Raw genomic sequence first — 25,914 nt, forward strand, 5'->3', positions numbered from 1 at the left:
GGGATGGGGTGGGGGGGATACAGACATATATTTACTGAACACTGGACATGTATTATTTACTCTTTTAAGCCCCGCGACATCCCTATGAGGTATGCACTATTTTAAAAATTCAGTTTTTATCAAAGTAGTAGTTGCATGTAGTTGAGAGTCAAACCTTGCAGAAGCAATGTTTATTACTGAAAACCTGCATTCCTTCCACCCTGCTCCATTTTCGACTTCCAGAGATTCTATCACATTTAACTATTATAGCTGTTTCTTTGGTTTTCAAAACTTTTTGCTTAAGGTGCTACATTTTTATTTTTTAGTATGAGGTTTAGATTTGACAAGGTACTCTGATTTCATTTCCCTTACCATCATTTCCACATTTTATTTTGAATTAGAACCCATGAAACTTCAACATACATACATTAGGTTGTTAAAAGGAGCTTTGTAAGAATTTGCGTATTTAGTGATTAGATGTTTAAGATTTCTATTATATTGGAGTGAATTATCTCTTTTTTTTTTTTTTTTTTTTTTTTTGAGACAGAGTCTCGCTTGTTGACCAGGCTAGAGTGAGTGCCGTGGCGTCAGCCTAGCTCACAGCAACCTCAAACTCCTGGGCTCAAGCAATCCTTCTGCCTCAGCCTCCCGAGTAGCTGGGACTACAGGCATGCGCCACCATGCCCGGCTAATTTTCTCTATATATTAGTTGGCCAATTAATTTCTTTCTATTTATAGTAGAGACGGGGTCTTGCTCTTGCTCAGGCTGGTTTCGAACTCCTGATCTCGAGCAATCTGCCCGCCTCAGCCTCCCAGAGTGCTAGGATTACAGGCGTGAGCCACCGCGCCCGGCTTGAATTATCTCTTAAGGAACAAAATAACTTAATACTGGCATTGGGAGGCTCAATCCTACTCTTCCAAATTCTCAGTCTTCCACCTCGCAATTTATCTGCTGCCAATTTTTAAGTCCTGATGGTTTTGTTTCAACAGCATTTCCAGGCTTTTATCACAAATATACAAGTTTCTGTGTGGATGTAGCTTTCATTTATCTTGGATTTATACCCAGAAATAGAATTGCTGGGTCATATGGTAATTCTTTGCCAAACTAGTTTTCCACAGCAGCTGCACCATTTTATATCCACCCAGCAGTGTATGAGGGTTTCTAATTTTCTATGTCCTTGCTGACACTTGTTATAGTATGGGTGTGAAATGGTATCTCATTGTGGTTTGATCTGTATTTCTCCAGTGATTAGTGGTGTTGGGCATGTGCTTATTGGCTATTTCCATATCTTCTTTGGAGAAATGTCTATTCAAGTCTTTTTGCTCATTTTAAAATTGAGTTGTGTTTTTATTGTTGAGTTGTAAGAATTCTTTACATATTCAGAATACTAAATGCTTGTCAGATATACAATTTGCAAATATTTTCCCCATTTTTTTTCACCTTATTGGTAATATTCTTTTTTTTTTTTTTTTTTTTTTTGAGACAGAGTCTCACTTGTTGCCCAGGCTAGAGTGAGTGCCGTGGCGTCAGCCTAGCTCACAGCAACCTCAATCTCCGGGGCTCAGCGATCCTCCTGCCTCAGCCTCCCGAGTAGCTGGGACTACAGGCATGTGCCACCATGTCCGGCTAATTTTTTTTTCTATATATATTAGTTGGCCAATTAATTTCTTTCTATTTATAGTAGAGACGAGGTCTCGCTCTTGCTCAGGCTGGTTTCGAACTCCTGACCTTGAGCAATCCGCCCGTCTCGGCCTCCCAGAGAGCTAGGATTACAGGCGTGAGCCACCACGCCCGGCCGGTAATATTCTTTAATGAACAAAAGTTTTTAATTTTTATGAAGTCTTGTACCCTGCAACATTGCTGAATTCATTTATTAGTGCGTTTTTTTCTTGTGAATTCTTTGGGATTTTCTATATGAAGGCATGTTGTCTGCAAATAGTTTTACTTCTTCCTTTCTAATTGCATGCCATTTCTCTCTCCTTAATTTCTATGACTGGGGCTTCCAGTACCACGTTGAATTGCAGTAAAGTAGAAATCCTTATCTTGTTCCTGACCTTAGAAGAAAGATTTCTGTTTTTCAACACTGGGTATGATACTAGCTATGTGTTTTTCATAAATTATGTTCAGGAAGACCTCTTCTATTCCTAGTTTTCTGAATGTTTTTGTAATGAAAGGGTGTTGGGATTTTTGTCAAGTGCCTTTTCACCTCAATTGAGATGATCATGTAGTTTTACTCCTTTGTTCCATGAATGTGGCATATTACTTTGATTTTCTTATATTGAATCACTTGCATTTCTGGAATAAACCCCATTTCGTCATAGTGTATAATCTTTCTAATGTGCTATTGGGTTTGGTTTGCTAGTATCTTTTTGAGGATTTTTGCATCTGTGTTCACAAGGGATATTGTCGCGCCCGCCTCGCCAGCAAGGAAGACGCGGCAACCGGAGTTCTTCTGACAGTGCTTTAATGGGGTTCCCTTTAGACTTACATGATGCGGAAGACCCAGCCCGGCAGCGCGCAGGCCGCTATATACCCCAGAAGCACAACCCCTAAGCTGGGATAGGCCGCTCAGCTGTCGAGCCGCCAAAGCATTAGTCCATAGCAGGACCCTTCGTTTGCATTCTCGCGCCACAGGGCAACCGACAATTGCGCATGCGCTGAACTTGTTAGCTGCTCTAGGCAAAGCCGGAAACAGGCGCCAACTTGTAAATGGTGTTGACACCGCGCCCCACAGGATATTGGTCTATAGTTTTGTCTTGTCTTTTTTCTGTTTTGGTGTCTTTGCAGCCCACCTAGTTTTAAATCTATATTTAAGAACAATTGGAATAAAACAATTCTATAATTCTAAACTGGCCATAGGAGTGCTAGACCAAGAATACTATCAAATGATATTTTAAACTTGAGGCATAAAATCCATGACTTAAATTTGACAGAGATTGAGTTGTTTCCTCCATAGATAATGTTGTATATACGTGGCACTGAAAAATATATGTTTGTGTAGGGTCCATGATGGCTAGTTATTAGGTAGAACAATAATCTGGCCTCACAACTCCCCAGTAGGGGGAGGGCCAAGGGTCTGGAGACGGTAATGGGTGGGAATCTTCATTCAAAATGTTATTTAAGGCCGGGCGCGGTGGCTCACGCCTGTAATCCTAGCTCTCTGGGAGGCCGAGGCGGGTGGATTGCTCGAGGTCAGGAGTTCGAAACCAGCCTGAGCAAGAGCAAGACCCCGTCTCTACTATAAATAGAAAGAAACTAATTGGCCAACTAATATATATAGAAAAAATTAGCCGGGCATGGTGGTGCATGCCTGTAGTCCCAGCTACTTGGGAGGCTGAGACAGAAGGATCGCTTGAGCCCAGGAGTTTGAGGTTGCTGTGAGCTAGGCTGACGCCACGGCACTCACTCTAGCCTGGGCAACAAAGTGAGACTCTGTCTCAAAAAAAAAAAAAAAAAAAATGTTATTTACCATGCAGTGCAAAGGGGGAAACAGGCAATGAGGAATAGTTTCATTAGGTCACACAGCAAGCTGGTGATGGAGGGGAACGAGACACAATTCTGATGGCATCTCCCTCCCTCCTTCCGACTGTTCAGCCACCTCTTGCCGTTTTACCTATTGGTCAAAATACAGCTGATGGGGGCAAGAAAGCCAGGGCTTAGGGAAGCCTACGAATAGGCTGCTATAAAGCAGGGAAACCCTGTGTTGACAGTGACTGGGCTTTTCTCTTGGTGGCTCTCGTGCAGCATCTCACTCACATGCTGCAACGACCTCGGACAGGCTCAAACCAGTGTGAAAACTAAAACTGTAAAAGTGGATAGAAAGCGGGGTGAGCATACTTAATAGGAAGAAGAAAAACTGGTCATTTGGCCTTCTTTAGTTAGGTTCTTCTGCCTTGGGTGGAGGTCTGATGTGCTGCTGCAGTTTTGCAAGCCTGTCAGCTAAACCAAATGATGAGAGTAAAGTGCTTTCACTGTTAAAACTTCCATGTGTTAAGTGAAACTAGACAGCAGTGCTGGCTCATTCCTTCAGCTTCACATTTTTCAACACGTGGGATACAGCTGTCATAAGAGCCCACTGTGTCTTGCAGTTTCAGAATTAGCTGGAAGGAAGACTGGGAATAAAGGCTGGCTGTTGCCAGACATGTAAATTGCAAGGCTGTGAGCTCAGCCGTTTGCCAGGCATGTTTCCAAGGAGAAGGAACTACCAGCTTCACCTCTGTCGTGTCCCTCCCCCCTCTGCTGGGCTCCCCATCTACTGGTCCCTTTCCTGCAGCTTGACACTGGAGACACAGCCTCCCGGACTTGGGTCTTCTTCTGGCTTGGCTATTCCAGGGTCAGTCGGCTCTGGCAGTGGAGGGCTCCTGCTGATATTTTGGCTATGGGAGGATGACTGGGTAGGTATCACAAGGCTTACCCTAAGTTATTAGGTAAGACCATAGGAAATTGTCAATATTTAACCATTCTGATCTTCAGAAATGGTGATTTCATATAGTTAAGCTTAAACTTTCAATAAAGGGAAAGAAAGGCAAGAAACTGAAGCCCAGATAATCTATTGCCTGCATTAGGAAGCAGACTATGTTTTCCAGAACATTAGTCTCCCCATTCATTTTTAGTCTTATCTTAATTGTGTCCCCCCCTAAAAAGGTAAGTTGAAGACCTAATTTCTAGTAGCATATAATGTGACCCTATTTGGAAATACAGTCTTTTTTTTTTTTTTTTTGAGACAGAGTCTCACTTTGTTGCCCAGGCTAGAGTGAGTGCCATGGCGTCAGCCTGGCTCACAGCAACCTCAAACTCCTGGGCTCAAGTGATCCTTCTGTCTCAGTCTCCTGAGTAGCTGGGACTACAGGCATGTGCCACCATGCCCGGCTAATTTTTTGTATATATATTTTTAGTTGGTCAATTAATTTATTTCTATTTTTGGTAGAGACGGGGTCTCGCTCAGGCTGGTTTCGAACTCCTGACCTTGAGCAATCCGCCCGCCTCGGCCTCCCAAAGTGCTAGGATTACAGGCATGAGCCACCACGCCTGGCCGGAAATATAGTCTTTACAGAGGTAATCGAGTTAAAATGAGGTCATTCAAGTGGGCCCTACCAATATGACTGGTATCCCCTGTATTTTATTTTCTTTCTTGCTTGCTTTATTTTTTGTTCTCCCCCTCCCCTGGTATCCCTGTAAAAAGGGGACATTTGGACACAGAGACAGATATGCACAGAGAGAAGATGATGTGAAGACACACAGAGAGGATGACATGTGAAGATGGAGTGATGCAGCTACAAGCCAAGGAATGCTTGAAGCTACTAGAAGCGAGGAGAGACACACGGACCAACCCCTTCCTTAGCACCCCCAGAGGGAGAACAGCTTTGTTGACATCTTGAATTTGGACTTCTGGCCTCCAGAACCGTAAGACAATGAGTTGATGCTGGTTTAAACCACCCAGTTTGTGGTGCTTTATCATAGCAGCCCTAGGGAACTCATTCAGCACACTTCCAGTGACAACTATGGTGCAGGGAACACGCAACAACCTATGTTAGAAATGGTACAGTAGTTTAATATCTAGAATCCTAGACAACAGATGTGAGGTATCCATTCCTACAGGAACTGGTTGTGTTTCCTACTCGGAAGAAAAAGATTTGTTCGCTTAGAGACAACAAGACTAGCTTTGTACTTACAATGTGTATGCATATGCACACACACCTATGTATATATTCCTTCATTTGGTTTTCTAGCATTTCCAAGTTTGCAGTAAAAGTTTCAACACAAATTTTTTCTCCAGGGAGGGGAGAGGCGCGGATAGGTATTTTCACACCTAATGGGTGTGGTGCACACTGTCTGGGGGATGGATACACTTGAAGCTCTGACTTGGGTGGGGCAAGGGCAATATATGTAACCTAAACATTTGTACCCCTGTAATATGCTGAAATTAAAAAAGAAATTAAACAAAATTATTAAAAAATTTTTTTTTCTCCAGTCTGCTGTGGGACAGACATCATGCTTGTGCAACTTTAAGGAGCCCATTCAAAGCTGAGGAGAACCAGACACATGTCCTAAGGAGACACAAAGAATTGCTGATACTCTCACTGTTTCTGTGCTAAAAAGTTTAGAAGGTGGAAACTTGGTTCCTAAAACTGTATTCAGAAGACTGCTTAGGAAGGTCTGCCGGCTTCTCCCTACGGGGGATTCAGCAGTGGGTGAGCAGAGTAGGTATGGAGATAACTGCTTCTTCCGGAAGGGGACAGCCTTATGCAGAATGGTGTGGAATTCACCAGTAGCTCTTTTATGTCAGACTTTTATCAGGATCCAGCTGTATAAATAAGCCTAAACAAACAAAATAACAGAAGATGATTATAAGTCAACTGACTTCAATCTGATGGAACTCAAAATAGACATATCCAAAGGAAGGCATTTAGATTCATATTTGTACCTTCAGTCTATATGCCCACTATCACTTTTTAGCTAAATTAAGAATCAACTTTTGACTATCACAACACTGTATTACCTCCCCCTGGGTAACCAGGTCCTCACCACTTGGCCATTTCACGGTTCATTACCACTTCCATTAGAGATAGTCAGGGAAATGAAAAGAAGTAAAATTACAACTGAACCATCTGGCACCTTTATGATACTGAAAGGTTTAGTAAGACAGTACAAACTACAGCCTGGAATGGAATTCTTAAATTGACTGTGGACTCAAATTATTATCTTCCTCCTGTGCCTTTTATCCATCATTCCTGCGAACAGCTGATACTTGGGAGAAAAACCAATTTCTTAAACAAGACACAAAAAGCATTAACCATAAAGGGAAAAATCTAATAAATGTGACTATATTAACATTAAAAACTTCTGTTAATAAAAAAGATACCTTAAAGCAAATAAAAGACAACTTATGTGCTGGAAGGAGATATGTACAACTTATATGTCCAATAAAAGAATTAGTCTAATGTAAAATACATAAGGAACTCCTAAAAATCAGTAAGAAAATGAAAAAATAGAATGAGCTGAATTGAACAAACAAGAATTTCACAGAAAAAGAAACAAATACAGTCATAAATATATGAAGAGACAGTCAATTCTTCAGGGAGTATCTCAGGGTAATCAGGGAATACAAATCAAGATTACACTGAGATACCATTTTATAACCATTTGATTGGCAAATATCAAAAAGTCTGACTTCACTAGTTGCTAGAGAATCAAAAGAATCTCATATATTGGGAGTATAATTTGGTACAGCTTTAGAAAGTAATCTGGCATTATTCCCCTGTGAAGTTGAACATTCACATACCCTATAATCCAGAAATTCTACTCCTGAAGTATATGCCAAGCTCTTGCCCATGCAGGCCACCAGGAGACATGAACAAGAATGTTCGTGGCAGCCCCATTCATAATAGTCAGAGGCCCGTCATCACAAGAGATAAATGCGTTGTAGTATAGTCACATGTGGAGTGTTACACAGCAGTAAAAATGAGTAAACTACACAGCCAACGATATGGATAAACCACAGTAACATAAAGCTGAGTGAAAAAAATCAAGTCCCAGGAAAGGATATGTTATGTCATGATCTCTTTTCTACAAAGTTCAAAAATAAACAACTGAATGAGATATTCCTTAGGGATACATATATTCTTTTTTTTTTTTTGAGACAGAGTCTCGCTTTGTTGCCCAGGCTAGAGTGAGTGCTGTGGCGTCAGCCTAGCTCACAGCAACCTCAAACTCCTGGGCTCAAGCAATCCTACATCCTACTGCCTCAGCCTCCCGAGTAGCTGGGACTACAGGCATGCACCACCATGCCCGGCTATTTTTTTTTTTTTTTTATATATTTTTAGTTGGCCAATTAATTTCTTTCTATTTATAGTAGAGACGGGGTCTTGCTCTTGCTCAGGCTGGTTTCGAACTCCTGACCTCGAGCAATCCGCCCGCCTCGGCCTCCCAGAGTGCTAGGTTTACAGGTGTGAGCTGGTTAATATTTGGATGGTAGAATGGGAAGAACCTCTCTGCTTTTTCTACACTAATGATAACATATTATATTCATTGTCCTACATCTTGTGTTCTTCATTCAATATACGTTAATAAGATAGCTCCACGTCAAAGAACTTCCTTATTCTTATTTATGGCACCACAGTATTTTTTATGGCATACACACACAATATAGTTTATAGATGAGCTGTAGTTCTTTCTCCTATGGATAGCTATGTTTTGACAATCGTTTGCTATTATAAATAATATTTAACGAGTAACACAATTACTGCAACCCACAGCAACCTAATACATTATTATTTTGCATACCTTAATGTACTTGTGAGATGAAGTCCTGAAGTGGGCCAAAGGGCACACAACTTTGTAATTTTGATAGATATTGGCAGATAGCCCTGTACCAGCAATGTATAAGAATACCTCTAACTTGTTCTTTGCATGAAAGGGAATTAAGAATTTCTAAGGCTGGGCATAGTGGCTCATGCCTGTAATCCTAGTATTCTGGGAGGCTGAGGCAGGAGGATCGCTTGAGGCCAGCAGTTCAAGACCAGCCTGAGCATTTCTACATAAAATAGGAAAAGTTGGCTGGCATGGTGGCACGTGTGTATAGTCCCAGCTACACAGGAGCCTGAGATAGGAGGATCACTTGAGTCCAGGAGTTTGAGGTTGTAGTGAGCTAGGCTGACGGCACAGCACTCCAGCCTTGGTGATAGAGCAAGACCCTGTCTCAAACAAAACAAAACAAAACCAAAAACAAACAAAGGAATTTCCGGGTTTGTGTGGGTTACAAAACCAAAGCAAAAAATCAAACTAAACAAACCCCGCTCAAAACCCAAACCAAAAAGCAAACAAACGAAAACCCCAACCCAACCCAACTCCCCAAAAGAAATAGTAGCAGCTTCTTACCTGTTGCCTCTGAGTGTAGGGTCTTCTCATCAGCACTTTGAACATTACCGGAAACAAAAATTTTTCTTCCTTCAACTTTATCAACTTGGCTATTTATCACAACAACAGAACAAAGAGGGATAGGTCTGCAGAGAAAAAGAAAAAGGAAAAAAATGAGTTTCAGAGTTATGTAACATTGAAAGATGATCAAGTGTATGACAAGGGGTGGAAATTTATAATATCTGATATCAGTGAGCATTGACTGCCCTGGGTAACACATTTCTCAAGGGCTCAGGCACCAATTCCCTCTCATGCCCCCTTTTCCCAAGCACCACTGTTTTCAGAGGGTGGCTCCTGGTCATACAGTCCTTGTCTGCCCTTCTGGGTTTGGTTTGAAGAGATTACCAGGGATTCCAGCTCTGTGATAGCAGAGACTGTCCCCTTTGGAGACCCAGAGCAAAGTCTGAAGGGAGCCGAAATCTTTTACAGAAGTGAAAATAGGGTCATGGGATAGTCCCAGGTAACTTCTCTCATTTCCTCTGTCATTATCAAAATTTCTTATCTAATTCCCTTTAGAGTACTGTCACTAGAATATACCTAATAACAACAAATTGCTGATAACACCTTACTGTTGTAGGCCAGTGCTGTTCAGCATAACTTTCTGTGATGATACAAATAAATGCTCCATCTCTGAGCTGTCCAATATGGTAGTGCACACTGAGCACTTGAAATGTGGTTAGTATAAATGAGAAACTGATTCATTAAATTTATTTAATTTTAAGTAACTTATATTCATATTTATTTATGTTTATTTTTGAGACAGGCTCTCGTTCTATTGCTCTGGCTAGCGTGCAGTGGTGTCATCATAACTCACTGCCACCTCAAACTCCTGGGCTCAAGTGATCCTCCTGCCTCAGCCTCCTGAGTAGTTGGGACTAGAGACAATGTCTCCCTATGTTGCTCAGGGTGGTCTCAAACTTCTGGCCTCAAGTGATCCTACTGCCTTGGCCTCCCAAAGTGCTAGGATTACAGGTGTAAAACACTGTGCTGGCCTAATTTATATTTAAATGTAAATAGTTACACATGACTAGTGGCTATAGTCAGCTCTGGGAATCTTGGATGTACAGTATCTTAATGAAAAAGATATCTCTTTAAAGGTGAAATTTCAGTGAGCAGAAACATAAGGTAGAGAGCATGGAAGCGCTCCTACAGTGCTACCAAGTAGATGATGGAACCACTCCAGGCAGAGAGGAAGTTATCACTGTGATTATTCCTCTGCCCAGTTTCCCTTCCTATAATCTTTTAATAACTACTTCTATTAGCTTTTCATGAACCTCTTGATGGAACAACCCAGCTTTGCTATTTTGTTGAGCCAATTCAAAATTGACTAAGACCCTGGGGACAGTAGATGTTCTTGCCTGGACAGCATCTCCCTTTTCTATTGACATTACTCTCTTCATTTACCTAGCCACTACGCCTCACTTCATTCTCTCTTTCACACACTCAAAGACTCATTCACTGGGGAACCATCTCTCCCTCATTCTTAGCCATATAGGGTGACTAGAGTTGACAGGTTGATGCTCCCCACCCACAGTGACTGGTTGTGGGGGTGGGCACAGGCTGAAAGAGTCAATCCTTGAACTTATGCTGGAGCCTTTGGAGCTGGATTCTTTTTCCCTGAGGTTGCTGGGCTTATAAGGTACAAGCCTGGCTGGTGGCCTTTGTGCCGCTCCACTAGGAAAGGCTACCTGAGGATGAAGCAGACTGAGAAGAAAGCGTGGCTGAGATCCCAGCCATACCTGACTTCTCAGCCACACAAACTTTACATTATGTTACCTTTTTTTTTGCTTAATCTAATGAGTTAAGAGTTCCAGCTCTTGCAATAGAAAGTCCTAGAATCTTAGAGAGGCTTATAGGAAGGATCTCAGAAAATACAAAATAACGTAACTACTATCACAACTATGTTTATAGAATACAATTTTCTATATGTAACTAATATTTAGGTGCAGGTTAGTTTGGTTGGCATAGAAAACTGGCTTTAGATCATTTTCCTTAGTCCAGTTTTGCCAGACAACTTAATTAAACTTGTTATAGAGGCTGAAAGGTGATAACAATGATAAAAGCAACATTTAAAAATAAAAGAGAAAACACACACACACACACACACACACACAACACTTCAACAAAACCGAAAGACAGCTCTTTGAAAAGACTACTAATCTTTGGCAAGACAGATAAAAAAAAAAAAAAAGAGAGAAAGCATAAATAAATACTATTCGGGCCCAAAAAAACCTACAGATTTAGCTGAGATTTTAAAAAAATGAGATTATGAATAACTTCATATCAATATATTTGAAAACTTAATTGAAATGAAAAAAATCTCAGGAATATGTTATGAAAATTGACAATAAAATGATTAGAAAGGCGAATAGTTAAATAAAGACATTAATGCCCTATGGGGATAGAACCACACTTGGGAATGAGCCTGGGTCTCTGAATCACTTCATGGGAATAGTCTCTCACTGACCAGTTTAACCACATGGGACTCTTATGTAAACAAAAAAAGTCTATTGGTTTAAGGTAGTAAAATATAAGGGCTGTTACAGTAGCTAGTGTTATTATAACTTACTACAGATTTTAAAAAAATTCTCTTATTTTTGACTTTCTAATTTAATGTGGCCAGAGAACTTGGCCTGTAAGATTCTAATTCTTTAAAATTTATTGAGATTTGATTTGTGAACCAATACATGATCAATTTTTACAAATGTGTGTTGGGAAAGTACCTTTTTTCTCTAATTATTGCATATAGAGTTTTACATTTGTCCAACAAGTCATTTTGTTATCTTGTAGTGTTTAAATCCTGTTTTCTAATTTTTTTGTTTGCTTGTTTTTTAGAAATGGAGTCTTGCTGTTACCCAGGCTGGAGTGCAGTAGCTATTCATAGGCATGACTATAGCACAATGCAGCTTCCAACTTTTGGCTCAAGTAATCCTCCTGCCCAGCCTCCTGAGTAGCTGGGAGCATAGCTACCACTGTAGCCACCACTGCACCACCAAGCCTGGCTCTAATTGTTTTGTCTGCTTGACCTATCAGTAATTGAGAACAGTGTGTTGGAATGTCCCACTATGAAGCTGGATTATTCAATTTCTCCCTACTATCCTACAAATTTTGGTTATTTATTTATTTTTTTTTGAGACAGAGTCTTGCTCTGTCGCCCGGGCTAGAGTGCTGTGGCATCAGCCTAGCTCACAGCAACCTCAAACTCCTGGGCTCAAGCAATCCTCCTGCCTGAGCCTCCCGAGTAGCTGGGACTACAGGTATGTGCCACCACACTCGTCTAATTTTTTTTCTATTTTTAGTTGTTCATCTAATTTATTTTTATTTTTAGTAGAGATGAGGTCTTGCTCTTGCTCAGGCTGGTCTCGAACTCCTGAGCTCAAACGATTCACCCACCTCGGCCTCCCAGAGTTCTTTCTTGCTTTTTAAAGAATCGAGTTTTTCTATTTATTTCTTTGATTTTTATTCTTTTACTGTTTTAGGCATTACTTTTATCTTCATTTTCTCTTAATCATGCTCCCCATTGAAAAATACAAGGATGTTTGAACATTAACTTTGTTTGCCCTCTCCCCAAAATGCTATTGTTGTCCAGTATTTTAGCTATCCTTTTGTTAATCCCTGGAATTTAGACATTATTATTACATATATAGAGACTCTATTTAGATTTTTGTTATCTACATGCTCACCAATTTATTTGCTCACAATTCCTCTTCCCATGCTCCTGCCTGTTAGAATTACTTTCCTTCTTTTTGAAGTATATCCTTTAGAAGTTCTGTGGGTGTTGTTCTGTTGTTCCACAAACTCCATTTTTGTTTGAATGAAAACACCTTTATTTTGCCCTCATTTTTGGAAGTTAGCTTTGCTGAGAGCATGATTTTAGGTTGATATGTTTCAGTACTTTCAAGATATTTTGTTGTCTTCTAGCTTCTCCTGTTCCTACTGAGGTTTACTGCCAGTGTTATGGTGCCCTCTTGCTTCCAAGAAGCAGGACTGCTGTGTAATGAGTGATCTTTTGTCTCTGCTTTTAAGATGAGCAGAGACATCTGCTCTGTGCCTTAAATATTTTACAATTTCTCTATATTTCTAGGTATGAATTTATTTTTATTTATCTTGCTTGATATTTATTGAGTTTTCTCTGTGCATTCATGATTTTCTTTTTTTAATTTATTTTTATTTTTTTTATATTTTATTTTTTTGAGACAGAGTCTCACTCTGTTGCTTGGGCTAGAGTGCCATGGCATCAGCCTAGCTCATAGCAACCTAAAACTCCTGGGTTCAAGCAATCCTGCTGCCTCAGCCTCCCGAGTAGCTGGGACTACAGGATGTGCTACCATGCCCCGCTAATTTTTTCTCTATATATTTTTAGCTGGCCAATTAATTTCTTTCTATATATAGTAGAGATGGGGTCTTGCGCTTGCTCAGGCTGGTTTCGAACTCCTGACCTTGAGCAATCCTCCCGCTTCAGCCTCCCAGAGTGTTAGGATTATAGGCATGAGCCACTGCACCCGGCCCATGATTTTCTTTAGTTCTAGAATATGTTGAATCCATTATTTCTTCAAATACAGGATCTCTTCCATTCTCTCTATTTTATTTTTCTAGGACTCTGATTAGATCATATGATAACTTTATATTTGTCCTCTATAGCTTAAGCTGTTTTTATACTGTCTATTTCCTTTTCTCTCTGTGCTGGATTCAGGGTAATTTTTCTTTCCTTCCCTTTCTTTTCTTTTTCCTAAGCCTAGATCTGAAAATAATAATTAAAAAGGCCCATTTGACATATTAAATTGCTAGCTCTAAGTACATTAACTGTGATTTTCAAACACTTCTCTAAGAAAAGTATTATTGTCCCTGGTGAATAGATAGGAAACTTTGGCCCAGAGAGGTTAAGTAACTTACCAAAGCCACATCTATTTGGTGGCACATGTGGGATCCAAATCATTATCAGTCTGATTGAAAGTACTGCTTCCCCTTTTGCACTTGGGCTTGTTAGATCTGCTAAATGACTTAGTGAGGTGGGAATTTTGATGTATTTATGGGATATATCTCAATATTACACTGCAACCATGGAGCTGGTGACTAATTTAGTGTTTTTACCAACACCATTACCAACACCACCACCGCTGAGCATATGGATCTGTTGATCCATATGGAACTCGTGATTAAATCTCAATGGAGTGGGAGAAGTATCTTGCAGGGAGAATTGATTTGAAGCTTACTGGGCTGTAAGATTATGAAAATCATTAGAGTTATAAATTATCTAATAAATTTTTAATAAAAATAGAGAACAGGATTTAATTGTGCATTTTGGAGGAATGAGCTCCTAAAAGCTCCAATTGGCTACAAAGTAGAGATACAGTTCCATGAAATTGTTTAAGTGATCTGAGCTTCTGAAAAACAAAAACAGAATGAAAAACAGTCTAAACTCTAAAAAGCAAGCAAACAAGAAACAGAAGACTAGGGCTTACCCTATTTTTCTTTCTCTTGAGAAAACTAGAGAATGCAGTTTTTAAAGCTTTGTTTTAAATTCTTATAATAGAATAAACAGAGAGAAACGCCTGTGTTATCTAGCCACAGGATTTCACATTTACCCCTCTTGTTCTTATACCATGCAGGCCGCAGTGAAACCTTTCTGAACAGACAAGGTGGGGTAGTTATAGTAGGAGAGAAAGAAATAACATTCCATAGTTTTGTAAGTTTCTAAATAGATTCAGAGGAAAAGTTGTTTCTTTTCTTTTTTTTTTTTTTGAGACAGAGACTTGTTCTGCCACCCAGGCTAGAGTGCAGTGGTGTCATCATAGCTCACTGCAATCTCAAACTCCCAGGCCCAAGTGATCCTCCTGCCTCAGCCTCACGAGTAGCTGGGACTACTGGCACTTGCCACCACACCCGGCTAATTTTTCTTGTTTTTTGTGGAGATGGGTTCTTGCTCTGTTGCCCAGGCTGGTCTTGAACTTCTGGCCTCAAATGATCCTTCCACCTTGGCTCCCCAAAGTGCTGGGATTGCAGGTGTGAGCCACCACGTCTGGCATGAGGAAAAGTTTTAATCTTCACCAACAAATATTTTTATCAGGATAATTTCTTCAGTTCTATATTTCTGTTCACTTTCAGCTATGTTTTTTTGTTTGTTTTGTTGTTCTTGTTGTTTTTTAAGAGACAGGGTCTCGCCCTATTGCCCAGACTGTAGTGCAGTGGCACGATCATAGCTCACTGTAGCCTCAAACTTCTGGGCTCAAGCCCTCGGTCTTCCAAAGGGCTGGGATTACTAGTATGAGCTGGCCCTCAGCTATTCAAATAGCCCTTTAACCTATTCACTGAGGTGTTTTTGTTTTTAAACAATTACACTTTTATTTCTAAAAGTTCTATTAGATTCCAAGGCAAATCTGCCTAATAATTTTTAGAGTTCATTATTGCTTTCTCTTTCTGTGATTTCATATTTTATTTCTTTAAACATCTTATACTTTGTTCGTTCATATTGTGTATTGATTATCATGATAACTTAAGTCCATGGGGGTCTAAATATGTTATTTATTGTTTCTGCTGATACTCACTCTTGGCAGTTTATTTCCTTGTGTGTTTGGTGCAGGATCTACTTGTTTTGAAGGAGGAACATCCTTCAGCATTTCTTATCTGCCATGTTGCACGAAGAAGACTAATCCAGAGCTTCTCAACTGATTTATCATGAATGGGTTATAGACATGCCTAGATATTGATCTTTTCAGCTGGCTAGTCACCACTAGTTATAAGCTGCTTTCTGTATCTGAATTTGCTAAGAAGAAAGAACTAAATCAAGTGTGACATTTGGATCAGAGGGCTGGAAATTATTTGAAATCATTAAGGAACACTCTTGCTTCTTAGAAACAGTAGGGTAGATTAAGGCACTTGATCCTTAATTGACACTGTAAATTATCCTCAATTAAAACTGAATACGGGGCCGGGCGCGGTGGCTCACGCCTGTAATCCTAGCTCTTGGGAGGCCGAGGCGGGCGGATTGCTCAAGGTCAGGAGTTCAAAACCAGCCTGAACAAGAGCGAGACCCCATCTCTACTATAAATAGAAAGAAATTAATTGGCCAACTGATATATATATAAAAAGTTAGCCGGGCATGGTGGCGCACGCCTGTAGTCCCAGCTACTCGGGAGGCTGAGGCAGCAGGATTGCTTGAGCCCAGGAGATTGAGGTTGCTGTGAGCTAGGCTGACGCCACGGCACTCACTCTAGCCTGGACAACAAAGCGAGACTCTGTCTCAAAAAAAAAAAAAAAAAAAAACTGAATAGGGGGGGGGGGGAATGGGCATTTATTGAAACCTTAAAATCTGTACCCCCATAATATGCCGAAATAAAAAAAAAAAAAGAAAATGTGGTACATATATACTACAGAGTACTACTCAGCCATGAACAAAGAATGAAGTAAAAAAACAAAAAACAAAAAAAAACTGAATACCAGGTTGTTATCTCTGATATCCTGAAGTGACATTAACTGAGCATATTAAATTTGGTTACTATTACTATCATTATTATGAACCTAAACAACTTTACACAAAACATAGGGCCCGATAAATGTTAAATTCTAACCTATGGATATAACCCAGGCTGAGTGTGGTGGCTCATGCCTGTAATTCTAGCACTTTGGGAGGCTAAGGTGGAAGGATTGCTTGAGGCCAGTAGTTCGAGACCAGACTGGGCAACAGAACAATACCACATCTCTACAGAAAAAAAAAAAAAAGAAAAGAAAAATTAGCCAGGTAACAACTTTCCTTGTCTAAAAGTGTATCCAGTAAAAAAAAAAAAAAAAAAGATGACAACTTTACCCAAGTTAATCTTTAAAGGCCATGTAATTGCTATCAAAATCTCACTTTCTTTTTGGTTACATTTTGACTAATTTATTCTAATGTTCATCTCGTTCATTCAAGTGGTACACAAGAGTGGTTGATGACACATAAAGATAATATGAGACAAGGAGGTACAATGATAGTTTGGGTGACAGGTTAAGGCACAAGTAGGAACAGAAGGAACCTATAATAATAAAGGCCATTTATGGAAACTACAATTAACATCATTTCTAAATAGTAAAAGACTGAAAATTTTTCCTTTAAGATCAGGAACAAGACAAGAGTTGTTGCCATTTCTATTCAACACTGTACTAAAAGTCCTAGCGAGAGCAATTAAGCAAGAGAAATAAATAAAACATATCCAAATTGGAAAGGAAAAAGTAAAATGATCTGTTTACAGATGACATGATCTTATACGTAGAAAATCCTACAGATTCCACAAAAACCTGCTAGAATTAATAAATAAATTCAGTAAAGTTATAAGATGTAAAATCAACACACAAAAAATCAGTTGCATTTCTGTACACTAACAATGAACAATCCAAAAAGAAAATTAAGAGAACAATCAAAAAGGATAAAATACTTAGGAATAAACTTAACCAAGGAGGCAAAACTGCTGTATACTGAAAACTATAAAACACTGATGAAAAGAATTAAAGATGACATAAACAAATGGAAAGACATCTTGTGTTCATGGACAAGAAGACATAATATTGCTAAAATGGTCCTAGTACTCAAAGAAATCTATAGATTTAATGCAATTGCTATGAAAATCCCAATGGTATTTTTTACAGAAGTAAAAAGAAAATAAAATTCTATAATTCATATAGAAACATAGAGACCTTGAAAAGCCAAACAATTGTGAAGAAAAAAGCTGAAGGCATTACTTTCAACGTATATTACAAATCTATAGTAATTAAAACAGCATGGTACTGGCATAAAAACAAACATATATGTTATAGACCAATGGAACGGAAAATAGAGCCCAGAAATAAATCCACACATATACAGTCAATTGATCTTTTACAAGGGTACCAAGAATACACAACGGAGAAAAGATAGTCTCTTTAACAAATGGTGTTGGAAAAACTGGATATCCACATGCAAAATAATGAATTTTGGACTCACTTTATACCATGCACAAAAATAGATTCAGGCCGGGCGTGGTGGCTCACGCCTGTAATCCTAGCACTTTGGGAGGCCGAGGTGGGCGGATAGCTCAAGGTCAGGAGTTCGAAACCAGCCTGAGCGAGACCCCGTCTCTACCAAAAATAGAAAGAAATTAATTGACCAACTAAAAATATATATACAAAAAAAAATTGGCCGGGCATGGTGGTGCATGCCTGTAGTCCCAGCTACTCGGGAGGCTGAGGCAGCAGGATTGCTTGAGCCCAGGAGATTGAGGTTGCTGTGAGCGAGGCTGACGCCATGGCACTCACTCTAGCCTGGGCAACAAAGTGAGACTCTGTCTCAAAAAAAAAAAAAAAATTAAAAAAAAAAATAGATTCAAAATAGGTTACAGAGTTAAACGTAAGACCTAAAACTAAAACTCTTGGAAGAAAATGGGGGAGGGGGAAATGTTTCATGACATCGGTCTTGGCAATGATCTCATGGATATGACACTAAAAACACAGACAACAAAAGCAAAAATAGACAGATGGGACTACATTAAACTAAAAAGCTTCTGCACACTAAGGGAAACAATCAACAGAGTGAAAAGGCAACAACCTATGGAATGGGATAAAATATCTACAAACAATATAGCTTATAAGGGGTTAATTTTCAAAATATATACGAAACTCTTACATCTCAAAAGATTACATCAGCAAAAGATTAACTACCCAATTTAAAAATGGGCTAAAGACTTTTTTTTTTGAGACAGAGTCTCACTTTGTTGCCTAGGCTAGAGTTAGTGCCGTGGCATCAGCCTCGTTCACAGCAACCTCCATCTCCTGGGCTCAAGCAATCCTGCTGCCTCAGCCTCCCGAGTAGCTGGGACTACAGGCATGTGCCACCATGCCCAGCTAATTTTTCTATATATATTAGTTGGCCAATTAATTTCTTTCTATTTATAGTAGAGATGGGGTCTTGCTCTTGCTCAGGCTGGTTTCAAACTCCTGACCTTGTGCAATCCGCCTGCCTCGGCCTCCCAGAGTGCTAGGATTACAGGCGTGAGCCACCACGCCCGGCCAAAAATGGGCTAAAGACTTGGGTAGACATTTCTCCAAAGAAGACATACAAATGAACAACAGTACAACAGTATATTACAAATGCTCAATATCATTAATTATCAGGGAAATATAAATCAAAACCAGAATGAAATATAACTTCACACCTGTTAGGATGGCTATTATAAAACAAAAAACCCAAAAGACATTAAGTGCTGGTAAGGAAGTGGAGAAATTGGAAGCCTTGTACACTGCTGGTGAGAATGCAAAATGATGTAGCCACTATGGAAAACAGTACAGAGGTTCCTTAAAAAATTAAAAATAGAACTACCATATGAACCAGCAATCCTACTTCTGGGTATTTACCCAAAAGAATTGAAATCAGGATCTTTTTTTTTGAGACAGAGTCTCACTTTGTTGGCGGGGTTAGTGTGCCATGGTGTCAGCCTAGCTCACAGCAACCTCAAACTCCTGGGCTCAAGCAATCCTTCTGTCTTAGCCTACCGAGTAGCTGGGACTACAGGCATGCGCCACCATGCCCGGCTGATTTTTCTATATATTTTTAGTTGGCCAATTAATTTCTTTCTATTTTTAGTAGAGATAGGGTCTTGCTCTGCTCAGGCTGGTGAAATCAGGATTTTGAAGAGATATTAGTGCCCCATTGTACACTGTAGCACTATTCATGATAGCCAAGATGTAGAAACAACTTACATGTCCACTAATGGATAAATGGATAAAGAAAATGTGGCATATACATACAACAGAATATTATTCAGCCTTAACAAAGAAGGAAATCCTACAATATGAGACAACATGAATAAATCTTGAAGACATTACGCTAAGTAAAATAAACCAGCCACAGAAGGATAAATACTACATGATTCCACTTAGATGAAGTATCAAAATTAGTCAAACTCATAAAATCAGAGAGTACAATGGTGGTAACCAAGGGCTAGAGATTGAGGGAGAGGGAAATGGGAAATTGCTAATCAGTGGGCATAAGTTTTAGTTACACAAGATAATTGAGTTCTAAAGATCTGTTATACAACATTGCGTCAATTGTTAACAATACTGGATTGCACACTTAAAAATGTGTTCAGAGGGTAGGTCTCTTATTAAGTGTTCTTACTGCAATAAAATAAAACTGAAAGAAAGATGACATCCCTCTTTTCCCCATCCTCAGTCCTGCTGTCCAGGACATGTGATGGCTTTTGGTGCCATTCTGGACTGTGAAAAGGTGAGCTGGAAGGAGCCTGCATTTCTGAGACCCATGGGGCTGCCATACCAGCCCAGGATGCCTTCTTCTAGACTTCTTTCACAGGATAAATTTCTATCCTGTGTTGGCCACAATACAGCATGTGCGTGTGTGTGTGAGTGTGTGTCAGAGGGAAATACTCCCAGGGAAAACAAACAAAAAACAAAATAAGCAAATCGCCTTGTCTAATTTCTTCCAACTGGACCTTCATGTAAATAAAATGGGATGTAGCAAACTACAGCCCACAGGTCAACTGTGTTTTTGTAAATAAAGTTTCATTGGAACACCCATTTGTTTATGTATTGTCTATGGCTGCTTTTGTGCTATAATGGCAGAATTGAGTAGTTGTGCTAGAGACCATATAGCCCATAGGCATAAAATATTTACAGCAAAGGTTTCCTGATCCCTGAAATAAACTAATGATAATTTCTAGGGGGGCAGAATCCTTTTCTATTGAATGCCCTTAGTAGGACATGCTTGGCTATGGATTTTTTATAGCAAATAAACCCATACCCTATAAAGTATGGCTCCCTGACAATGGCCACACAATCCATACAACTTTCAGGGGTATTAAATGGAGATGTTTTGTAACTTAAATGGTTCCTATTGTGTGAGGTAATAATCCACAAAACCTCATCGATTCAACTCTTTGTTCCTAAATTCTGTTCTGTCCTGTTGCTATCTTAATCCTGTGCCAGTATTCATACTATTTTGTTTACTGTAGAGGTAAAGCTGTATGGTTGAAGAAATAAGATCATACCAAGCTTTATTTTTGATGGATACCAAACTCATCTGATGTCCTTTTATTTCCTTCGTTTTTAGAGACCGGGTCTCACTCTTGCTCAGGTTGGTCTTAAACTCCTGAGCTCAATCAATCCTCCCACCTCGGCCTCCCAGAATGCTAGGATTGTTGTCCTTTTATTTCTATGTTAAACATGTATTTTTTTTAAGGAGTGGATGTTGGTGCTCCATCCAGAGCTCCTTGGATGCTTTTCTCACTTTTTGGGGGGTTATATGCCCTACAGCTTGCTATGCTGAAAAACAGAAAGTCTTAGAAGTACCTGAGGATTTATAGTCCCCAAGATGGCCCTTATCTTAATGACTGATGTATATAAGAATATGAAGACCCTCTTCATGAGGGAGGAATTATTCTGAGGCATAAATTTCATTCCAGAGATCCTTTGTGTGATGAGGCTAAAGCTGCCCTTTGCAGGACTTTGAGAGCTCAACCTTGGTTGACTTCCTCACCTTCCCTGTCCTCCTTCTCCCACTCCTATGCTAGTTTCCTCTGGGAACACTTCCTTAATAATCACTTGCACACAAATCTTTGTCTCAGGACCTGCAGCTGGGGAACATGAACTTACAACATCTAAGGAGAAGCAGAGAATGATTATGAATTTACCTTTTAAAATTGATGTTGAGATTTGCAGTCATGACAATTCCCCCAGCTATTAGCGCAGACATACCAAGAGTACTATCAATCATGGTTGCAATGGCACCTCCATGAAGAAATCTAGTCACAATAGGAATAGAGGAGAAATGTTTGCAGAAGTTCCAAAACAGAGAGCCTCTCAAGAGAAATTATCCAAGCCATCTTCACACAATTTACTTATGAAAGGTCCATTTAGTCCATGTCCAGTATAGTGAATGTCAAATAATACCCATGTCCCTAAGTTTATTTTGTTTATAGCATATTTTTATTATTTTTATTTATTTAGAGACATGGTCTTTCTCTGTCACCCAGGCTGGAGTGCAGTGGCACAATCACAGCCTGGGCTTAAGTGATCCTCAAACTCCTGGGCTCAAATGATCCTCCTGCCTCAGTCTCCCCAGTAGCTGGGACTACAAGTGTGTACCCTTATGCTCGGTTAATTTAAATTTTTTTAGAGATAGGATCTTGCTGTGTTGCCCAGGCTGGTCTCCAACTCCTGGGCTCAAGTGATCCTCCTGCCTTGGCCTCTCAAATTTCTGGGATTACAGGCATAAGGCATCATGTTTGGCCTGTTCATAACATAATGGTATAGTCTTAAGCAATTGTAATAAAACCAGAACTTAATTGTAATCAGATTGTAAGCAAGAAAAAAGCTAAAATATAATTTAGAAAATTTATATTATGTTTTTCTTTAAAAAACTATACACATTCATTTTTTTTTTTTTTTTTTTTTTGAGACAGAGTCTCGCTTTTTTGCCCAGGCTAGAGTGAGTGCCGTGGCATCAGCCTAGCTCACAACAACCTCAAACGCCTGGGCTCAAGCGATCCTGCTGCCTCAGCCTCCCAAGTAGCTGGGACTACAGGCACGCGTGACCATGCCCGGCTAATTTATATATATTTTTATATATATATATATATATATATATATATATATATATATATACACACACACACACACACACACACACACATATATATATATATTAGTTGGCCAATTAATTTCTTTCTATTTTTATAGTAGAGACGGGGTCTCGCTCAGGCTGGTTTTGAACTCCTGACCTTGAGCAATCCGCCCGCCTCGGCCTGCCAGAGTGCTAGGATTACAAGCGTGAGCCACCGAGCATGGCCTACACATTCATTTTTTATAAATTCTAAAAATGCAGATAAACAGAAGAAAAAAGAAAAGAAAAAAAACGTAAGGCCCATAATACTACCATCTAGTCAGTGATAAGCCACTGTTAATATGTTAATGACACTCCTTCAGATTATACTTTATTGCCATGTCCTATAATAATATATCATATATGCTCTTTAATATATTAAATATTTAATAAATATTAACAATATAGATATCCTTTAATAATATATTATAAACATCTTCTCATGTCAATAAATATATATCTACATTACCATTTGAATGCCTTCATTGTAGTCTATGGATATGTGGGGGCGCTATAAGATAAAAATCTTTTAGATCCACATTTCTAGACTATCCTTCTTACCCAGGCATTCCTTCCAGGTAAAGACCTCCTTGAAACAAGCAAACTGTCCTTTTTTCAACATCATTATAGAACATCGCATGTTCAAAGCCCAGGCCCTCCTCAAAGCTGCTGGTGAAGAGACGGGTCTGTGTCATTACATCTTCTTTTGTAAATTTTGGGTCTGCAGGAAAATGAGGTGAATGGGCACATGAGAAACAAGTGTGATCCCACATCAATTATTAGTGGCCAAAAAAAAAAAAAAGTGTGAGAGAAATACCATGACAGAGCCAAGCACCTGTACTCTCACATGTCAACAAATGATTGAATTAAAATGTCAAATAGGTCCAAAACTGAAAAGAATGGGAGGGTCCAAAGAAACAAGAATATAGTATTTTTTTTTTTTTTTTTTGAGACAGAGTCTCACTTGGTTGCCCAGGCTAGAGTGCCATGGCATCAGCCTAGCTCACAGCAACCTCAAACTCCTGGGCTCAAGCAATCCTTCTGCCTCAGCCTCCCAAGTAGCTGGGACTACAGACATGTGTCACCATGCTTGGCTAATTTTTTTCTATATATTTTTAGTTAGCCAATTAATTTCTTTCTATTTTTAGTAGAGATGGGGGTGTCACCCTTGCTTGGGCTGGTTTCGAACTCCTGACCTTGAGCGATCTGCCCACCTTGGCCTCCCAGAGTGCTAGGATTACAGGCATGAGCAACCACACCTGGCCATCATGAATATGGTGTTTTAACAAGCTATTCAGGAGAAAAAAAAGAATATAAGATCTTTGGCCTCGTAGAATTAATAGTTTAACTGGGGACAGAGTAAACATATATGAAATCAAAACAAAGTATTTACCCACACATGGCAATCAGGAAATATAGTATACAAATGCAAACAGTATGCTGGCTAAAACAGTAAGGTATAGACAGCAATCCCTCTTGGAATAAGTGGTTAAATGGGATTTAGAGAAAATGAATAATGTAACAGAAAGGAGAAGGTTTTGCTGGCAGGCATGAGTTTAGCTTGTCAGTTATACTGAATCAGAAACAGGCCAGTTCAACCCAATATTCACCAAATATTTAAGTGTGATTGTGACTCTAGGCTCCCAAACTGGGGGTTGGAACCATTAGGGGTCATGAAATCAAATTAATGGGTTGTAACAAGACTTTAAAAAGACAAAGAATACTTCCCATATATCCTGGGTGACTACTATACTTGTTTAGATATAGTTTTTTCAACTGTGAGCAAAGAGGGGGTACTGAATTGAGTCAAAATGTAGGTCACTTCAAAATAAAGACTGAAAGCTACTGCTGGAAGGATGGGTATATTTGTGCTTTTATATCCATTTCAAAATTTAACCCTCCATACTCTGCGCTTGCTTTCACAGCTCATCATGATTTGCCATATATAAAATTATCTAAGTTTCTTTTATTTCTACCAAATTTACATTTACAAACTTAGAAAAAGTTATGTGATGAGAAGATCCAGGAGAAGTGAAAGACAAGGGAGGATGCCTTGCGTCCTGGGGCACGCACTCTGTCTTTTAGACTACGTACGCCCAACAACTGGCACCAATATGCACATGGTATGCGTACTCAAGCAGTTGTCGAGGGAATCAATGACTTAGAAGGCCAGACAAAAAAACATAAAATTGGGGATCGTATTATGGTATAGTGGAAAGAATCTTTGCCTGGGAGTTGGGAAAATTAAAATCTTGGCCCAGCTCTGGCCTAGAACTTGCTCTTTTGCGCTAAGCTTTATTCATACAATGAGGAGATAAACCTAAATGACCTTTAAAATCTCTTCCAAGTCTGACATTCTGGGACTTCAGGAAAATATAAACATCAAAACCCTCTAATTTTTTACTTAGAATAGGAATTCAAAATTTCTGGTCTAGGCTGGTCCGATGGTAGTGGGTTATCAGAACTTACTAACATTAGCACCATTAAAGTTAGTATACAACCCCCCACTGCTAAATTTGGCTTTAAAAAAAAATTCTGGTCTAGATTACTAAACTTTGAGGTTATCTGATGAAAATGAGAAAAATAAACATGGTGAGACAAGTTTGTTAGAAATACAGAATCTCAGGCTCCATCTCTGACCCACTGAAGTGGAACCTCCATTTTAACAAGGTTCTCAGGTGCTTAATATGCATTTGAAAGCCTGAAAGGCACTGGTCTTTTAAGACAGTGGCTAGCACTTAAGTCAGCAGTGGAGTAACATAATGAGGTCTGCAATTTTAATCACTCTAACAGTTGAAGAAGGTTTTGAGGAGGATAAGAATGGAGGCAGGAGATGAGTCAGAAGACCACTGTAACAATATAAAACCACAATCACCAGCAGGGTGCGGTGGCTCATGCCAGTAATCCTAACACTCTGGGAGGCTGAGGTGCGAGGATCACTTGAAGTCAGGAGTTTGCGACCAGCATGAGCAAAAGGGAGACCCCATCTCTACTAAAAATAGAAAACTTAGCTGGGTGTGGTGGCCCATGTCTATAGTTCCAGCTGCTTGGGAAGTTGAGGCAGGAGGATTGCTTGAGCCCAGGACCTTGAGGTTGTTGTGAGCTAGGCTAGAGCCATGGCACTCTAGCCTGGGCAACAGAGTCAGACTCTGTCTCAGAAAACAAAAACAAAAACACCACAATCACCAAACTTATCTGCTAGGTGGGGCAATTTTCTCTAGCAATGCCTAGAGATGCAAAGAAGAGATGATAGGTGGTTAGATTCGCCCAGGACTGGGGTTCTCCTATGCAAGTGGGCTGGAGAAGTTCAGATAGAAGAAGGCTATGAGACAAGGAGAAAGTAAAAGACTCTATGAACTGAAGGTCTTAATGAGATCAAAGAATTGTTTCTGAGAGG

General features: G+C 39.6%; 1 protein-coding gene across 2 annotated transcripts in view; it reads right to left on the bottom strand.

Moving 5' to 3' along the window:
• Window positions 1-5,506: 5,506 nt before the first annotated feature.
• The window catches only part of THEM4 (thioesterase superfamily member 4), a 34,072-nt gene continuing 13,664 nt past the window's right edge, over window positions 5,507-25,914 (bottom strand). Inside the window, exons 3-6 of one of the 2 annotated variants that reach the window (XM_012767626.3) lie at window positions 23,079-23,238; window positions 21,547-21,657; window positions 8,858-8,982; window positions 5,507-6,298 (exon numbers count right to left, since the gene is read on the bottom strand). In XM_012767626.3, coding sequence (XP_012623080.1) covers window positions 6,258-6,298; window positions 8,858-8,982; window positions 21,547-21,657; window positions 23,079-23,238 — 437 coding nt within the window. In that variant the 3' untranslated portion in view covers window positions 5,507-6,257. The remainder of the gene's footprint in view (window positions 6,299-8,857; window positions 8,983-21,546; window positions 21,658-23,078; window positions 23,239-25,914) is intronic. The other variant, XM_076000132.1, reaches the window with a different exon arrangement.

This window comes from Microcebus murinus, chromosome 2, assembly GCF_040939455.1.
Source record: "Microcebus murinus isolate Inina chromosome 2, M.murinus_Inina_mat1.0, whole genome shotgun sequence".
Classification (NCBI taxonomy): Eukaryota; Metazoa; Chordata; class Mammalia; order Primates; family Cheirogaleidae; genus Microcebus; species Microcebus murinus.